This window comes from Eubalaena glacialis, chromosome 19, assembly GCF_028564815.1.
Source record: "Eubalaena glacialis isolate mEubGla1 chromosome 19, mEubGla1.1.hap2.+ XY, whole genome shotgun sequence".
Lineage (NCBI taxonomy): Eukaryota > Metazoa > Chordata > Mammalia > Artiodactyla > Balaenidae > Eubalaena > Eubalaena glacialis.
The window spans coordinates 47,947,440-47,963,476 of NC_083734.1; the positions used below are offsets into that span (position 1 = coordinate 47,947,440).

The window sequence follows — 16,037 nt, forward strand, 5'->3', positions numbered from 1 at the left end:
AAGACAAATATCATATGATATCGCTTATATGTGGAATCTAAAAAAAAAAGGTTACAAATGAACTTATTTACAAAACAGAAATAGACCCACAGACATAGAAAACAAACTTATGGTTACAAAAGGGGAAAGGGTGGGTGGATAAATTAGGGGTTTGGGATTAACATACAACACACTACTGTATATAAAATAGATAACCAACAAGGACCTACTGTATAGGACAGGGAACTGTACTCAATATTTCATAATAAACTAAAAGGGAATCTGAGAAAGAAAAAAAAAAATATGTATATATATATTCAGTTTTATATATATATAACTGAATCATTTTGCTGTACACCTGAAACTAACACAACATTGTAAATCAACTATGTGTCAATTTAAAATAAAATAAAATAAATGTCACCACATAATTGCTAGCAGGCTATCAGCAGTTTGAGAGCCCCAATTTCTGCCTACCCTTCTAATACTGAATTTTATCATTATAATCTTTGCCAGTGAGAAAATACCTTGTTTTAACTTGCATTTCTTCATCAGTGATATTAAACATCTTTCCATATGATTAATGGCCTTTTGGATTTCTCTTTTAATGCTTATTCAGTTCCTTTGCCTATTTATTTATTAGTGTATTGTCTTACTGATGGGTAGGAGCACGTTATTTATTAAGATTGTTAACTCATTGTCATTTATATTGTAAATATTTTTTGCCTGTTTGTAATTTATTTTTTAACTTTGTTTATGTTGACTTTTACCATTCAGAAGTCAAAAAATTTGAAGTAGTCAAATTTATCAGTGTTTTTCCTTCATGACTTACTGGTTTTGTCTTATTCTTAGATGTTTCTATATGGTTTGTATTTTTACTGTCATGTTTAAAAAGTCCTTCACCACTAGAAAGTCATAAAAGCATTTGTTTATATTTTCTTATAATTTTTATGTATGCTATAAGGAAACAATCTACTTTTCCTTTTTTCTAATATCTACACACATATCCTATCATCTTTGTAATAAAATCCCACTAATTAGAAATGCACTATAATCACAAATTATACATCCATTTTATATGAGTCCGTTTCTGAATTTTCTGTGCCACTGATCAATCTGTCTGTTCCTGTACCAGTGTTATGCTCATTTGGTTAATGTTGCTTTGCAGTAAGTTTTAATAGCTGGTCAGGTTCCCTGATACCCTTTATCAAAAATTATGTGGCTAATTTTGATTATTTTTCCAAGTGGACCTCAAATTAACTCGTGAAAATCCACAAAACAATCCCCCAAAAGAGCAAGAGAGAAGCTAGATGATCTCTATACTACCACAACACCTTCTCTTACAAAAACAGAAGCAAAAATACACAAAAAGCCCTAAGTATTGGCTTTTAGAGAAATTTGACATGTGTAAAATTTTAACTCAGGAGCATGGTATTGCCGTTTAATCTAGGTCATCTTTTATATTTGTCAGTGAAGCTGTGGGGTTTTTTTTAATGTGTAATCTGCATATTTCTTAAGTTTCCTTTTAAGTATTTCACAGATATTTTGAATCTGCTTTTTCTTCTGTTACTACTTGTTCAGATTATAATCAGTTGTGATATGTGGGGAAGCTGTTGATTTTTGTGTATTTATTTTATATTTGGCCATCTTACTGAACCCTTATTTGTTGTTTTTCAGTTGATTTGTTTGGTTTCCTTTGTGAATAGTTATATCATCCAAAAGTGACACTTTTTAATGTTTAATATTTTCTAATATTTATACCTCATATTGTTTTCCTTATCACTTTGGCTAAAAATTCTATGATAATGGTGAATGATTATATTAATGTATTAACCCGTCTAGTTCCCAATTTTAATGAAAGTGCCTCGAGTATAGCACCATTAATTATATTTATGTTTATTTCTGAAAAAATACTCTTTGTTGTGTTAAACATGGATACTTCTAGTTTTCGTGGGTTTTTTTTAAGCATTGCCCAACAATGTGCCAATCTTGTTTGGCGTCTAAAGGAAAGAATTTTGATTCTCTGCCCACCCCCACCCCCCACATTAATGTAATGAATTACATCAGTAGAGAGAATAATGAACTATCCTTACGTTCCTGGAATAAACCGTACATAATTGTGGTATATTGTTCTTTTGTTTGTATTTATTTTATATTTTTGCATATAGGTATAGTAGGGTGAGAATAGAATAGAGTGAAATGAGTTCTACCTGTAGAGTAGGGGACAAATGCCTTAATCTTTATTAATCTAGAGGAGAGAAATAGCATTTCCTTTGTAGAATTGAGGGTATTATGAAGTTGTTAGTTGAACTCTACAAAGTATCCTGCAAATTCAGAGTTATGTAAATATAGAACCATTAAAATGTAATTTTATGGAATTTGAGTAAGATACTAACTCAGGTTTTTAGATAGGTCATGATCCAGTGATAATGTTATTATGCTTTCCATATTTGTTTGCAGAGCTGTTTTTTAAAAAAAATCCTTCTTATATATGATAACTGTGTTTTAATCTGTTGCATGTTTTGGCAGTATCAGATTTTCTTTCTCATGTAATTTGTGTGTTTTCTTTAATGTTTTCCAGCGGCGAGTAGAACAGCCCCTCTATGGTTTAGATGGCAGCGCTGCAAAGGAGGTGTCAGAGGAGCAGTCTGCCCTGCCAACCCTGATGTCAGTGATGCTGGCAAAACCTCGGCTCGACACAGAGCAGCTGGCCCAGAGGGGAGCTGGCCTGTGCTTCACTTTTGTTTCAGTGAGTACTAAGGCTAAGTTTATGCAGATCCTTGTTTTCCTGGAGCTCCGAGATGAAGTTTGAGAAATTATTTTGGTAGACAGATGATGATTTCTAACTCTGTGTTACTTCTGAAGGTATGTGTTTGTACTCAGTCCCGCTTGGTTCAAGGGGCTGAGAGAGACCGCTCTGTCAAAGTCTGAGTGTACCATGGGAAGGAAAACACAATCTTAGGTTGACAAAGAAGAAAAGAAAATAATTGTAATAATGGAATCAAATTCCATTAGAATTAAAAATAAAATCTCCAAACTCCAGCCATCACTTACTTAAAGTAATATTCAAGTTAATAAAATCTTAGTGTGGGGACAGGCATGCTTAGCAGTCATTTCCCCCTGATGGTACTTGGGCAACCTACATGCTTGCCTTCTCTCACTTCTTCGGAGTGTTAGCACAGTTACTTTTTCCAAGAAGATTTGGCTACCTGCCTGCTCCTTTCAGCTTGCTTCTTTCTTCTTCCTTGAAGAACAAGAATTTGATTATTATAAATGTTTGACCCCCATTTTTTATTTGCCAAATTATAATGCAGTTTGGCTTAAAAGTTGTTGCTTTTCTCGGCTTCTTTGCCCTACCAAGTACCTGTTTGTTGCCAAGGATGGTATAAAGCAAGAGAAAGCTCCATTGCCCTATTCCTCCATTTTTAGGGGCATCATTCAGAGCTGACGTCACCATTGATCAAAATTTCTTTCCCTCTTACTGGTTCATTTTCTCCAGTAATAATCTGTTTCCTCTTTATTTGCTCTGTGGATTCTGAGCAGATAAATTTCTAATCTCTGGGATTAACCCACATACGATTGTATTAAGAAAGGCCATGGAATGGTGGGTGTCTTAAGGAAAGGAGATAAAAATAATAACATAATTAGATAGGGATCATTGTGTATTATTTGGATCTATTCCTTCCTCCCTCCCTCCCTTCCTTCCTTCCTTCCTCAGCTTAAAACAGCACCCATTTATTACCTCACAGTTCTGTAAGTTTGGGGGTAATTTGTTGCAGAGCAATAGAGGACTAATACACATGGCTTTATCCTGTGTTTCCTCACATTCTACATCTAATCCATCAGAAAATATACTTATTTCCAGAATCTGACCATCTCTTACCGTCTCCACTGCCACCACAATGGCCCACCATCTCTCTGCTTTGGAATACTTTCTGGTAGTTATTACTGCTTTCCCTCAAGAAAGAGGTAATAGCTTTTTAAAAATGTGCAATTTTTTTGGTTGTTGTTTAACATCAAAAGAATGGAGAAACTTCTTGTGTGAAGACAGTATACTTTTGTGCTTCAGTGGCAAAGGAGACACAACGTAAAATGGGAGAATTGACCAGTATAATATTTTGAGTGGGCCTGACAGTAGTATGGAATAGTTTGTATGAGAATGCAGTAGTGTTGTTTTAGAGAATGTTTGTCTCTCTATGTATGTATATATTTCATTGTGTGACAGGCACATAGTCAAATACACAGGATTTTGATTAGCAAGAACTCGTTCCCCTGATGCGAGCCTTCCGTCAGAGGTATGGGCATGCAGGCTGGGGGCGGGTACACGTGAAGGACAACCACCTGCTCAGTCCTGTCACCTAGTACTCAGGCTGTCAGAGGAGTTGCACATGCTATAGCCAGATTGCTCTCGTGTGGAAGAGAGATGACAGAGGAGTAAGAAAATAATCATGTCTGAAGAAGGAACATGGAAACAGTATAAAAACCAAAGGCCTAGAAGCTTTGGTATAGTTCTGTTTCTCTCTTTTTTCTTTTTTTTTTAAAATAAGTATATTTATTTATTTTTGGCTGCATTAGGTCTTTCTTGCTGCATGCGGGCTTTCTCTAGTTGCGGAGAGCAGGGGCTACTCTTTGTTGTGGTGCGTGGGCTTCTCATTGTGGTGGCTTCTCTTGTTGCAGAGCACGGGCTCTAGGTGCGCAGGCTTTAGTAGTTGTACCACGCGGGCTCAGTAGTTGTGGCTCGCGGGCTCTAAAGCGCAGGCTCAGTAGTTGTGACGCATGGGCTTAGTTGCTCTGCAGCATGTAGGATCTTCTTGGACCAGGGCTCGAACCCGTGTCCCCCGCATTGGCAGGCAGATTCTTAACCACTGCGCCACCAGGGAAGTCCAGTTCTGTTTCTCTTTGCTTCTCTGCAGTTCCAGCCAGGATGTAAACTTAGTGATATAGAAAAGGAAAAAAGCAAAAGAGTTAACATTAATGTATAACAAATGTTAGTTAATAGATAGAGACAAGCAGTTTCCTTTTAAAAAAAAAAGGCAAAGACTGTGAACAGGCAGTCTTACAGGAGGAAGAAAAGGCAAATGACTAATAACAAGAAAAAATGCTTAACTTCAGCCATAGAGAAATACAAAATAAAATAACTCTTTTGAATTATCAAGTTGGCAAGGATTAATAAATTTGATAATTCCTAGTGCAGGTAATAGTTTAGATACACATGCAGTTTTATACTGACTATAAATTGGTACAGTCATTTGGACAAGTTGGTAATGTATCTCAGTGTTAAGTTTATATATCCTTGGGTCCAGAAATTCCATTCCCATAAAACTACACAAAGATGTTTATTGTATTGTTTATAAATTGCAAAAATCTGGAAGCAGTGTCCCTCCACAGTGTTTCAGACGAACTTAGAACAAGGATATCTGTGACCTCCATGTTGCTAAATCCAGCAATCAGTTCTCAGAACTTATTCAATATAATTCATTAGCCACAGTTGATCAGTCCTTTCTTCTCCAAGCACATGGTCTTCTCTTGGCTTCTACTCTTTTGGTTCTTCCTCATTTCCAGGATCTCCAAACACTGGAGTGCCCCAGGGCTCAGTCTTCAGACCTCTTGTCTACCTTCATTCTGTAATGAGAATCTCATTTAGTTTCTTTGTTTCAGTTATCACCTGTATGCAGAGGACTTCCAAATTTATATCTCCTGCCCAGAGCCGTGCCCGGAATTCCAGACCTATGTAGTCAGTTGCGTTTTTATGTCTAATAGGCATATCAGATTTAACATGGCTGAAACTGAATTCTTCATCTTGTTCCCCGACTCCAGACCCCCATTTCTTCCACATCTCAGTAATTGTCAACTCTCTTCTTCTAATTGTTTAAAAATCTTGGAGTCATTCTAGTCTTATCTCTTTATTTTATACCCCAATTCCAAATCCATCAGCAAGTCTTACTGATTTTACCTTCAAAATATGTTCAGAATCCTGCCACTTCCACCCCCCTTAATGACTACCACTCAAATCTAATCTCCCACTGAGATTATGGTGGCAGCCTCCTAACTGGACTCTTTGCTTCTGCCTTTGTTCTCAACAGATCAGAGTGATCCCATTGAAACATAAGTCCAGTCATGCCACTCCCCTGCTCACAAGTGTTTAAAATGGCACATAACGCTTTGTATGGCCTCTTTCCCACCACTTTGACATCTGTTACTACTATCTCCCTTCCTCACCAAGTTCCATCCACACTGCCTACGTTTCTGCCTCAGATACTACCTGACATGCTCTCACCTCAGAGCCTTTGCGCTTGCTGTTGCCTTTGCCTTAACATTCTTCCTCTAGATATCAGCATGCCTTGCTCCCTCAGTTCTCTCTAGTCTCTGCTTAAATTTACAGCCTATCAGAGAGGCTGCACTGTATAAAATAGCACCACTTCCTGCCCACCCCACACATTGTGTTGCTCCTGTGCCCTATTTTTTCTTCTTGGTCTTATCACCAACTGACCTGCTATAATTTACTTCTTTGTCTCACTCCCCACTCCCACACTACCTCCCCTCCACTGGATTGTAATAAGCTCCATCAGGTCAGGGACTTTGCGTTGTTCACTTCTGTATCTCCAGTGCTGGAACTGGATCTGCTCTCATAGACACTCAGTGTAATTATATGTCGTATGAATTAATGAGAGCATCTTTCATATAAGGACTAGTGAAATAAAATATAATACAAATATACATTGGAATGCTCTACAGTTGATCAAAGAAGTGAGATAGATATATATGTGCTAACAATGAAAGATCTATAGATAGATATTGATAAATAAAAATAGGGGGCAGCATATTATGAGTTTGAGCCTTTAAATGTTTAAAATCGTATTGTTACATAATTTTATATATTTCAACATAGGAAATTAATTTTTAAAATTATAAGCATATAATTTTCTAAATTTTAAAAATAGTACATGCACATGGCCCACAAAAAATTGAAGTGATGGAGAAGAGTAAAATTCTTTCCTTTGTGTTCCTCAGATGACAACCACTCTTAAGAGTTTGTGTTTTAGATTTTTCTACTGAATACCATTTTAACGTCAAATTATCTCTTGTGTAATCAACTTTATTTTTTTTTGAATATTTATTTATATTTTTTGGCTGTGTCGGGTCTTAGGTGTGGCACGTGGGATCTTTCGTTGTGGCGCGTGTGCTTGTAGGATCTTAGTTCCCTGACCAGGGATCAAACCCGCGTCCCCTGCATTGGAAGGCAGATTCTTTTTTTTTTTAACATCTTTATTGGAGTACAATTGCTTTACAATGGTGTGTTAGTTTCTGCTTTATGACAAAGTGAATCAGCTATACATATACATTTATCCCCATATCCCCTCCCACCCCCGCATCCCACCACTCTAGGTGGTCACAAAGCACCGAGTTGATCTCGCTGTGCTATGTGGCTGCTTCCCACTAGCTATCTGTTTTACATTTGGTAGTGTATATATGTCCATGCCACTCTCTCACTTCGTCCCAGCTTACCCTTCCCCCTCCCCGTGTCCTCAAGTTCATTCTCTACGTCTGCGTCTTTATTCCTGTCCTGCCCCTAGGTTCATCAGAACCATTTTTTTTTTTTTAGATTCCATATATATGTGTTAGCATACGGTATTTATTTTTCTCTTTCTGACTTACTTCACTCTGTATGACAGTCTCTAGGTCCATCCACCTCACTACAAATAACTCAATTTCGTTTCTTTTTATGGCTGAGTAATATTCCATTGTATATATGTGCCCCATCTTCTTTATCCATTCATCCGATGATGGACACTTAGGTTGCTTCCATGTCCTGACTATTGTAAATAGAGCTGCAATGAATATTGTGGTACATGACTCTTTTTGAATTACGGTTTTCTCAGGGTATATGCCCAGTAGTGGGATTGCTGGGTCATATGGTAGTTCTATTTTTAGTTTTTAAAGGAACCTCCATACTGTTCTCCATAGTGGCTGTATCAATTTACATTCCCACCAACAGTGCAAGAGGGTTCCCTTTTCTCCACGCCCTCTCCAGCATTTATTGTTTGTAGATTTTTTGATGATGGCCATTCTGACTGGTGTGAGGTGATACCTCATTGTAGTTTTTTTTTTTTTTTTTTTTTCAAGTGGTGATTTTCATCCTTTCTTTTCACCCTCTTATGGCAAGTATTAGTTGAAAAGCAAAAAACAAATTTTGAAAATTTCTTGGTATTCTTTTTTTTTTTTTTAATCAGTCATCAATTTTATACACATCACTGTATACATGTCAATCCCAATCGCCCAATTCAGCACACCACCATCCCCACCCCACCGCAGTTTTCCCCCCTTGGTGTCCATGCGTTTGTTCTCTACATCTGTGTCTCAACTTCTGCCCTGCAACCCGGTTCATCTGTACCATTTTTCTAGGTTCCACATACATGTGTTCATATACGATATTTGTTTTTCTTTTTCTGACTTACTTCACTCTGTATGACAGTCTCTAGATCCATCCACGTCTCAACAAATGACTCAATTTCGTTCCTTTTTATGGCTGAGTAATATTCCATTGTATATATGTACCACATCTTCTTTATCCATTCGTCTGTCGATGGGCATTTAGGTTGCTTCCATGACCTGGCTATTGTAAATAGTGCTGCAATGAACATTGGGGTGCATGTGTCTTTTTGAATTATGGTTTTCTCTGGGTGTATGCCCAGTAGTGGGATTGCTGGGTCATATGGTAATTCTATTTTTAGTTTTTTAAGGAACCTCCATACTGTTCTCCATAGTGGTTGTATCAATTTACATTCCCACCAATAGTGCAAGAGGGTTCCTTTTTCTCCACACCCTCTCCAGAATTTTTTTTTTAACTTTCTTAACATCTTTATTGGAGTATAATTGCTCTGCAATGGTGTGTTAGTTTCTGCTTTATAACAAAGTTCCAGCATTTGTTGTTTGTAGATTTTCTGATGATGCCCATTCTAACTGGTGTGAGGTGATACCTCATTGTAGTTTTGATTTGCATTTCTCTAATGATTAGTGATGTTGAGCATCCTTTCATGTGTTTGTTGGCAATCTGTGTATCTTCTTTGGAGGAATGTCTATTTAGGTCTTCTGGGAAGGCAGATTCTTAACCCCTGGACCACCAGGGAAGTCCCTCTGGTGTAATCAACTTTAAACAAGGTCTGTTTACTCCCCATTATAAGAGATGAGTTTAACATACTATCACCCAGCTTCCTTTTTCATCTTTCACTTTTTTAGTTATTGTTACATTGTGTGTGGTATTTTGTTTGTTATTTTAACTATAATTGAGTTGTTTCTGCTTTATAAATTATTCTAAAACTTGAAAACACTTAAGGAGCACCTACAATATTATGGTTGTTTCATTATTGGGCACTGTAAAACCAAATGATTTTATTGGATTCACTGAGAAGAAGAAGACAGTCCTAGTCATTGAATTAGTTTTGGTTGAATGAGACAGTTCTAGTTGTCAAGGTCTAACTGATCTTTTTTTTTTTTTAAGTACATGGTCTGTTATTTCCTTGAAAGCTACATCTTTTAACATTATACAAGATGTTCTTAAAACCCTTAATTTTAAAAAATGTAGTTTGTAGATTGTTCTGGCTGTGGGATCCCTTGCATTTCCATATGAATTTTAGGATCAGCTTTTCAATTTCTGTAAACAGACCAGATGGAATTTATAGCAATTGTGCTGACTCTGTAGGTTAATTTGGGGAGCATTGCCTTCACAACAATATTGTCTTCCAATCCATGAATATGAGATATCTTTCCATTTATTTAGGTATCTTTCATTTCTTTTTAATAAGGTTTGGAGCTTTTGGTGTGTAGATTTTGCCCTTGTTTTGTTCAAATTATTTCTAAGAATTTATTCTTTTTCATGCTATTGCAAATGTTTTTCAGAGGCAGCCTCTTTCAGGATTGAAAAAGTTCCCTTCTGTTCTGAGTTTGTTGAGTTTATCATGAAAGGGTGTTGGATGCTTTTTCTACATCTATTGAGATGATCAGATGGTATCTTTTTGTTCTTGAGGTCCATCCACTATTTGTCTTTTCCTCCATTAATGTTGCTTGTCATATCGTAGGCTTTTTCAGTCTTAAAACTTTTAACCTTTTAACCTCAGAGAAACTTTGTTTTACTGTTCTTTGATTATATCTTTCCCTCTGTTCTTTTCCTCCTGAAAGCCTGTTAGATAGTTTTGGAGCCTCTTGCTGTTCATGTTTCTTAACTTTTCTTTCCTGCTCTGTTTGACTTTCTGTTTTACCTTCTGGGAGATTTTCTTGACATTGTTTTCCCGATATTCTGTGTTCAACTGTGTCCATTTTGTTACTTATCTCATCTATTCAGTTTTTAAAATTTTGGTAATCTTATTTTATCAAGTTTATTTTTCATGTTCTTTGCTGCTTTTTCATTTTTATAGATATAGTATGCTTTTGATCCTCTCTGAACATACTTTATTTTTAAAGTTGTTTTTATTGAATTCTCTGTTTTCTTTTGGATCAGGTTTTGTTTTTTCATGTTGGATCTTCCCTTTTGTGCTGTTTGTTTTCTTGAAAATGTATATTTAGCTTTAGTTGAAAGCAGTACTATTAGGGTGATTAGCATAGGTTGTTGGCATGGATTTTTCCCTTCAGTGGCATAGTACTGCTTCGCAAATAACCCATCATTCCGGGGGTTGGGGGGCGGTGACCGTTATCCCTGTGTAAGCATCTCGCAAACTCTAGGCAGAAAGACTAGCTCCTTTACAAACATGGAAATAAGGAGGGCATTGTTTTGATAGGTAACTATTTCACTCTTAGTGGTGTATTCCATTTCTTCCTCCATTGTGTCAGTTGTGGAGGGCAGGGGTACTGTACTTATAGCAGGAGCCCTCCCCTGGACCCACTTATTTTCCATTTTTAAATATTTACATGTTTGTTTTTTATTTAAGAGACCAGTTCTTGTGCTTTACCCTTGGGTCAGAAGCAGTAGTATCCAGGACCCTCATTGTGCAAGGAGGAGATCAAGAGAGGACCCTATTGGACAGTATAGGTTTTATTTATGTATTTATTTATTTACAAATAAATAAATAGGTTATTTATTTGTTTATTTATTTACGGTTGCATTGGGTCTTCACTGCTGCGCGCGGGGGCTACTCTTTGTTGTGGTGCGCAGGCTTCTCATTGCGGTGGCTTCTCTTGTTGCGGAGCACGGGCTCGAGGTGCGCGGGCTTCAGTAGCTGTGGCTCGTGGGCTCTAGAGCGTAGGCTTAAGTAGTTGTGGCGCACGGGCTTGGTTGCTCTGTGGCATGTGGGATCTTCCTGGACCAGGACTCGACCCCGTGTCTCCTTCATTGGCAGGCAGATTCTTAACCGCTGCACTACCAGGGAAGCCCCGTGTAGGTTTTAAATGTCTGATAATTGTCCCATGGGTCACTCCTGGTTTTTTTAAAGGTAAATCTCATTGTGAGGCTTTGGAGGAGCTCTCTTGAAAAGACCCAGCCTGTTTTACTGCTGATGTTTTCAGCTGTGAATTTCTTTATTTCACTTTCTCTATCAGTCTGATACCAACTGCTTTTGAATGTTTCTTAAAATTTAAAGTTTTAAAAAATTTCTGATTCTCAACTCTCCCTTGTTTCTTCGTGCTATTATGATTTTATTTTTTAAAAATCTCTGAATATCAGTAGGACTTTGGGAGATCCAGCCTGTAATCATGAATTAGAAGCTAATATTACTTTTATAATAGGAACAAAGAATACGGAAGTCTGGGGAGAATGTTTTGCAAAGTAGGGGTTGGACTAAATTTACAACTACAGTGGCCCGCTTAGCAAGACCATCGACTTCTGTTCTCATTTCTCGAGGACATGATTCCGTAATCGTGGACTTGTTGGGAGACTGTAAGCTCTCTTTGTTTTCCAGTGTTGCACTTCTAGTGTTTAACACAGGACCAGGCACAGAGGTTTATAATTAATATCTAATGAATGATCAGAATTAGAGCATTTTTTTCTACCATGGATTCACTTGTCACAGTAGGTCCTTATATTTTTGTAGTTCTTTTACCTTTTGAAAGTATTATTTTCATTTTCATGAGGATTTGCTACCTCCTGACCTCTGTCCCACTTCCTCAGTTAACTTTCTACATTTTTACTTCTTATCATGGGGCTATTTATATGTACATTTTTACAGAGAGCTTTAATTTGGAAACATCCCCTTGAATCACATTCTATCAATCTTGGTTTGCTGAAAGAAAACTTAGAAATGAGCACATGTTAAAAAAGCATTTTAACAAAGCCCATATACCAGAATCTAGAAGTTCATAGAAGGGCCTTTTTAGCCGGTCATGTGATTCTTATTGGCTTTTATTATAAAAGCTGCTCAAACAGTCATGTTTGTTTAGGGACATATTTTAAAAGGAGAGGGTTGTAAGAGCAACCTAATGATAACTGAAGGAGATAATGCTTGTATCATAGTGCAGTGTAATATGTGAGTTTATTTTTTTATAAATTTATTTTATAAATTTATTTTTTTTGGTTGCATTGGGTCCTCGTTGCTGCGCACGGGCTTTCTCTAATTGCGGCGAGCGGGGGCTACTCTTCATTGCGGTGCGCGGGATTCTCATTGAGGTCGCTTCTCTTGTTGTGGAGCATGGGCTCTAGGCGCACAGGCTCAGTAGTTGTGGCTCGCGGGCTCTAGAGCGCAGGCTCAGTAGTTGTGGCGCACAGGCTTAGTTGCTCCGGGGCATGTGGGATCTTCCCGAACCAGGGCTTGAACCCGTGTCCCCTGCACTGGCAGGTGGATTCTTAACCACTGCGCCACCAGGGAAACCCAATATGTGAGTTTTATAATGATGGCCCTTAATCAGTAAGACAAGGTTAGATTTGCCACGTTGTAGAAAGAGTGGGGAACATTTTCAGTTATTTAGACTCTCCTAGACCTGGCTCTAATCGCTGCTCTGACTTACAGGCTGTGCGCATTGTTTAACCTCTTTGAGACTGACTCCTCATTTTTTACTTCTTTGATCCCCACATCATTCTTCTCTCTTCCCCTAAGGTTCTTGTATGGAATGTGAGAACCTGGAATGACCCCATCATCTCCTTTCTTTGATTGCTTATTTCCTTCAAATCTTAACCCTGATATTACTTTCTCAAGGAATTCATCCCCAACTCATTAAGTTAGGTTATGTACCCTGTTGTGTACTCTTATAGCACGTATCCTAATTGCAATTTTGCATTTATTATATGATTGTTTATTTAACAATTTCTTTCAACAGTTATTTATCGAGTACTTAATACATCTTCGCTTGGATTGTAAGCGTTATAAAGCAGAGTAATGACTGGGTCTGTGGGTTTTGTTTCTGTTTTTCTTGGCCAGTGTCCCTAGCACCTAACACAGTGCTTAGACGTAGGGTGTTCTCAGTGAGTACTTGTTGAATGAATAAATAAAAATGGAGATGATAATACTGCCTACCTTACAAGGCTGTTGTGAGCCCTCAGTGTGATTATGTGTATGAAGTGCTTAGCTTGCTTGTGGCCTGCTCACAACAGTACCTGTAACTGTTGATGTGAGGCAGTCAGTGTACCGTGGTCATAGAGATCGGTTATTGTGGATGCAGATAGCCCTCTATTCTTGTTCCCCCACTAACTAGCTTTGTGACCGCATGTAGGTGCTTAATATCTCGGATTTGCATTTTCTTTATGTATAAGTGGAAATAATAAGTACCTTATAGGGTTTTGTAAGGAATGTGTGTGATCATGGTGATAATTGCTCAATAGGTGGTGGTTATACATTGTTTTAATGTTCATGAATAAGAAAATAATTAAAGGAATATATAGGAAGTATCAAAAAATTTACATATGTGGAAACACTGTATTCTCTGATGAGATGATAATACTGTATTGCCATTAGCCCATAATCCCCAGAATAATCCAATATTTTCTAATTATGTCTATGATGGGTTGTACTGGGTTGGGTGCAATTTTGTTGTTAAAAGGACTTTCTGAAGTACAGGTCTTCCTTGACTTACGATGGGAATTAGGTCCTGATAAATACATCATAAGTTGAAAATATCATTCGTAAGTCAAAATGTGTTTAATACACCAAACCTACCGAACATACTGTAGCTTAACCTTGCTTACCTTAAATGTGCTCAGAACACTTACATTAGCCTACAGTTGGGCAAAGTCACCCAACACAAAACCTGTTTTATAATACAGTGTTGAATCTCATGTAATTTATTGAATACTGTAGAGAAAGCAAAACCCAATATGATTGTCTGGTACAGAATGGTTGTAAGTGTATTGGGTTGTTTACCCTCATGATTGTGTGGCTGACTGGGAGCTGTGGCTCGCTGCTGCTGCCTAGCATCATGAAAGAGTATTGTGCCATATGTTGCTAACCCAGGAAAAGATCAAAATTCAAAATTTGAAATACCATTTCTACTGAATGTGTATTGCTTTCACACCATCTTAAAGTTGAAGAATCGTTAAGTGGAACCATTGTTAAGTCGGGGACCATCTGTATAATGATTGCATATTCTTGAACAGTTGAATTGTGTTAAGTCCTAAACCTTATAAATTCGAAAATGCCTTAGAATGGCCCATCATTTATGTGTAAAAGTCACAGTAAGCAAGTGACAGTGTTGGAAATCAACCAGGATTTTTTGGACCACTGCATGTTCATGAATAATGTTTGAGGATTTAGGACGCTATTCTGAATAGTAGTTCACAGTCCTTTCTGCCTGGAGTCACAAGCATCCCCTGTGCTTTGGATGCTTCACCAGCCTTTCCTGCAAAAGCATATTAAAATACAGTTGACCCTTGGACAACATGGGTTTGGACTGATTGCTCAGGTCCACTTATATGTGGATTGTTTTTCAACAAATCCATTCTACAGTACTACACCATCTGAGATTGGCTGAATCTGCAGATGCAGAACCATGGGTACGGCGGGCCACCTGTAAAGTTAGATACGTGGATTTTCACTGCACTGCGGGCAGCGGGGTGGGTGGGGTGGTCGGCACCCTTAACCCATGCATTGTTCAGGTATCAATTGTACAAGTGAAAAGGGCATTTACTTATTTGATAATTTACATATTTAAAAAATTCATTTATAAGCATTTGATACTTCTAGCTATTTACAGTAACGTAGTCTAAGCTACCATGTCTAGCCCTTAGTTTTCATTTGAATTGTTTATACTTTCATCTTGGCTACATGGCCCTGACTTTTGACTTTCATCAGCAAGTGTTTGTTTTATATAGAGTTAATCATTTGCATTCATACAAATGTTTGTGGAGAAAGATGCAAAACTTTCTTGTGATTGGTGATGGACCTTTATTACAGGCTCAGCAAAACAGTCCCTCATCTACGGGATCTGGCAACACAGAGCATTCCTGCAGCTCCCAAAAACAGATCTCCATCCAGCACAGACAGACCCAGGTAGGTCAGTGATTGTTAAACAGAGGAGGAAAAGAAGGGTCTAGGAATAAATACTAATAACTACATATAAAATCTAGGTCCTCCCTTTGTTGTCCCTTTATTTCTCTGACTTCACCTCATTATTTGTGTGCGTCGTATTCAGAACTTGCATTATGAATATTTAGAGTCTTTTGGAAGGTGCTTTTAATCTAACTTTTTGAGGTGTTTGTTTACCTTTCTGGTGTATTGCAGCAGAAATGATTATACTGCAGCATGATGTTAAGGAAAAGACCTCTAGGCCTAGATTCAAACTCTAGCTCTGCAACTTATACCTTATCTTTTTGGGCCTTAGTTTTCTTCAGTTCAAATCATCTATAAAACTGTGGTTGATTATCATTATCTTAGTGTATACAAAACGCTTGTTGGCACAATGCTTATGGTAGGCTTCAGTGAATCTTAATTCCCTACTTTGTGAAAGTACTTAATTTATTCCTTGTACATACTCATTTAGCAAGACCTAGCTAAACTTCTTTTTTTAGAAATTTTTATTGAAGTATAGTTGATTTTACAGTATTGTGTTAATTTCAGGTGTACAGCAAAGTGATTCGGTTATACATATATATGTATATGTCTATATTCTTTTTTTCCAATTCTTTTCCATTATAGTTTATTATA

The 16,037-nt window shown here is 37.5% G+C and overlaps 1 protein-coding gene across 6 annotated transcripts in view; it reads left to right on the forward strand.

Annotated features, from left to right (window-relative positions):
• TLK2 (tousled like kinase 2) overlaps positions 1-16,037 on the forward strand; it is a 104,805-nt gene that overhangs the window by 44,140 nt on the left and 44,628 nt on the right. For 3 of the 6 annotated variants that reach the window (XM_061174871.1, XM_061174872.1, XM_061174868.1), the window contains 2 exons: positions 2,561-2,728; positions 15,288-15,383. In XM_061174871.1, the coding sequence (XP_061030854.1) occupies positions 2,561-2,728; positions 15,288-15,383 (264 nt within the window). The remainder of the gene's footprint in view (positions 1-2,560; positions 2,729-15,287; positions 15,384-16,037) is intronic. The other 3 variants (XM_061174869.1, XM_061174870.1, XM_061174873.1) reach the window with 1 other exon arrangement.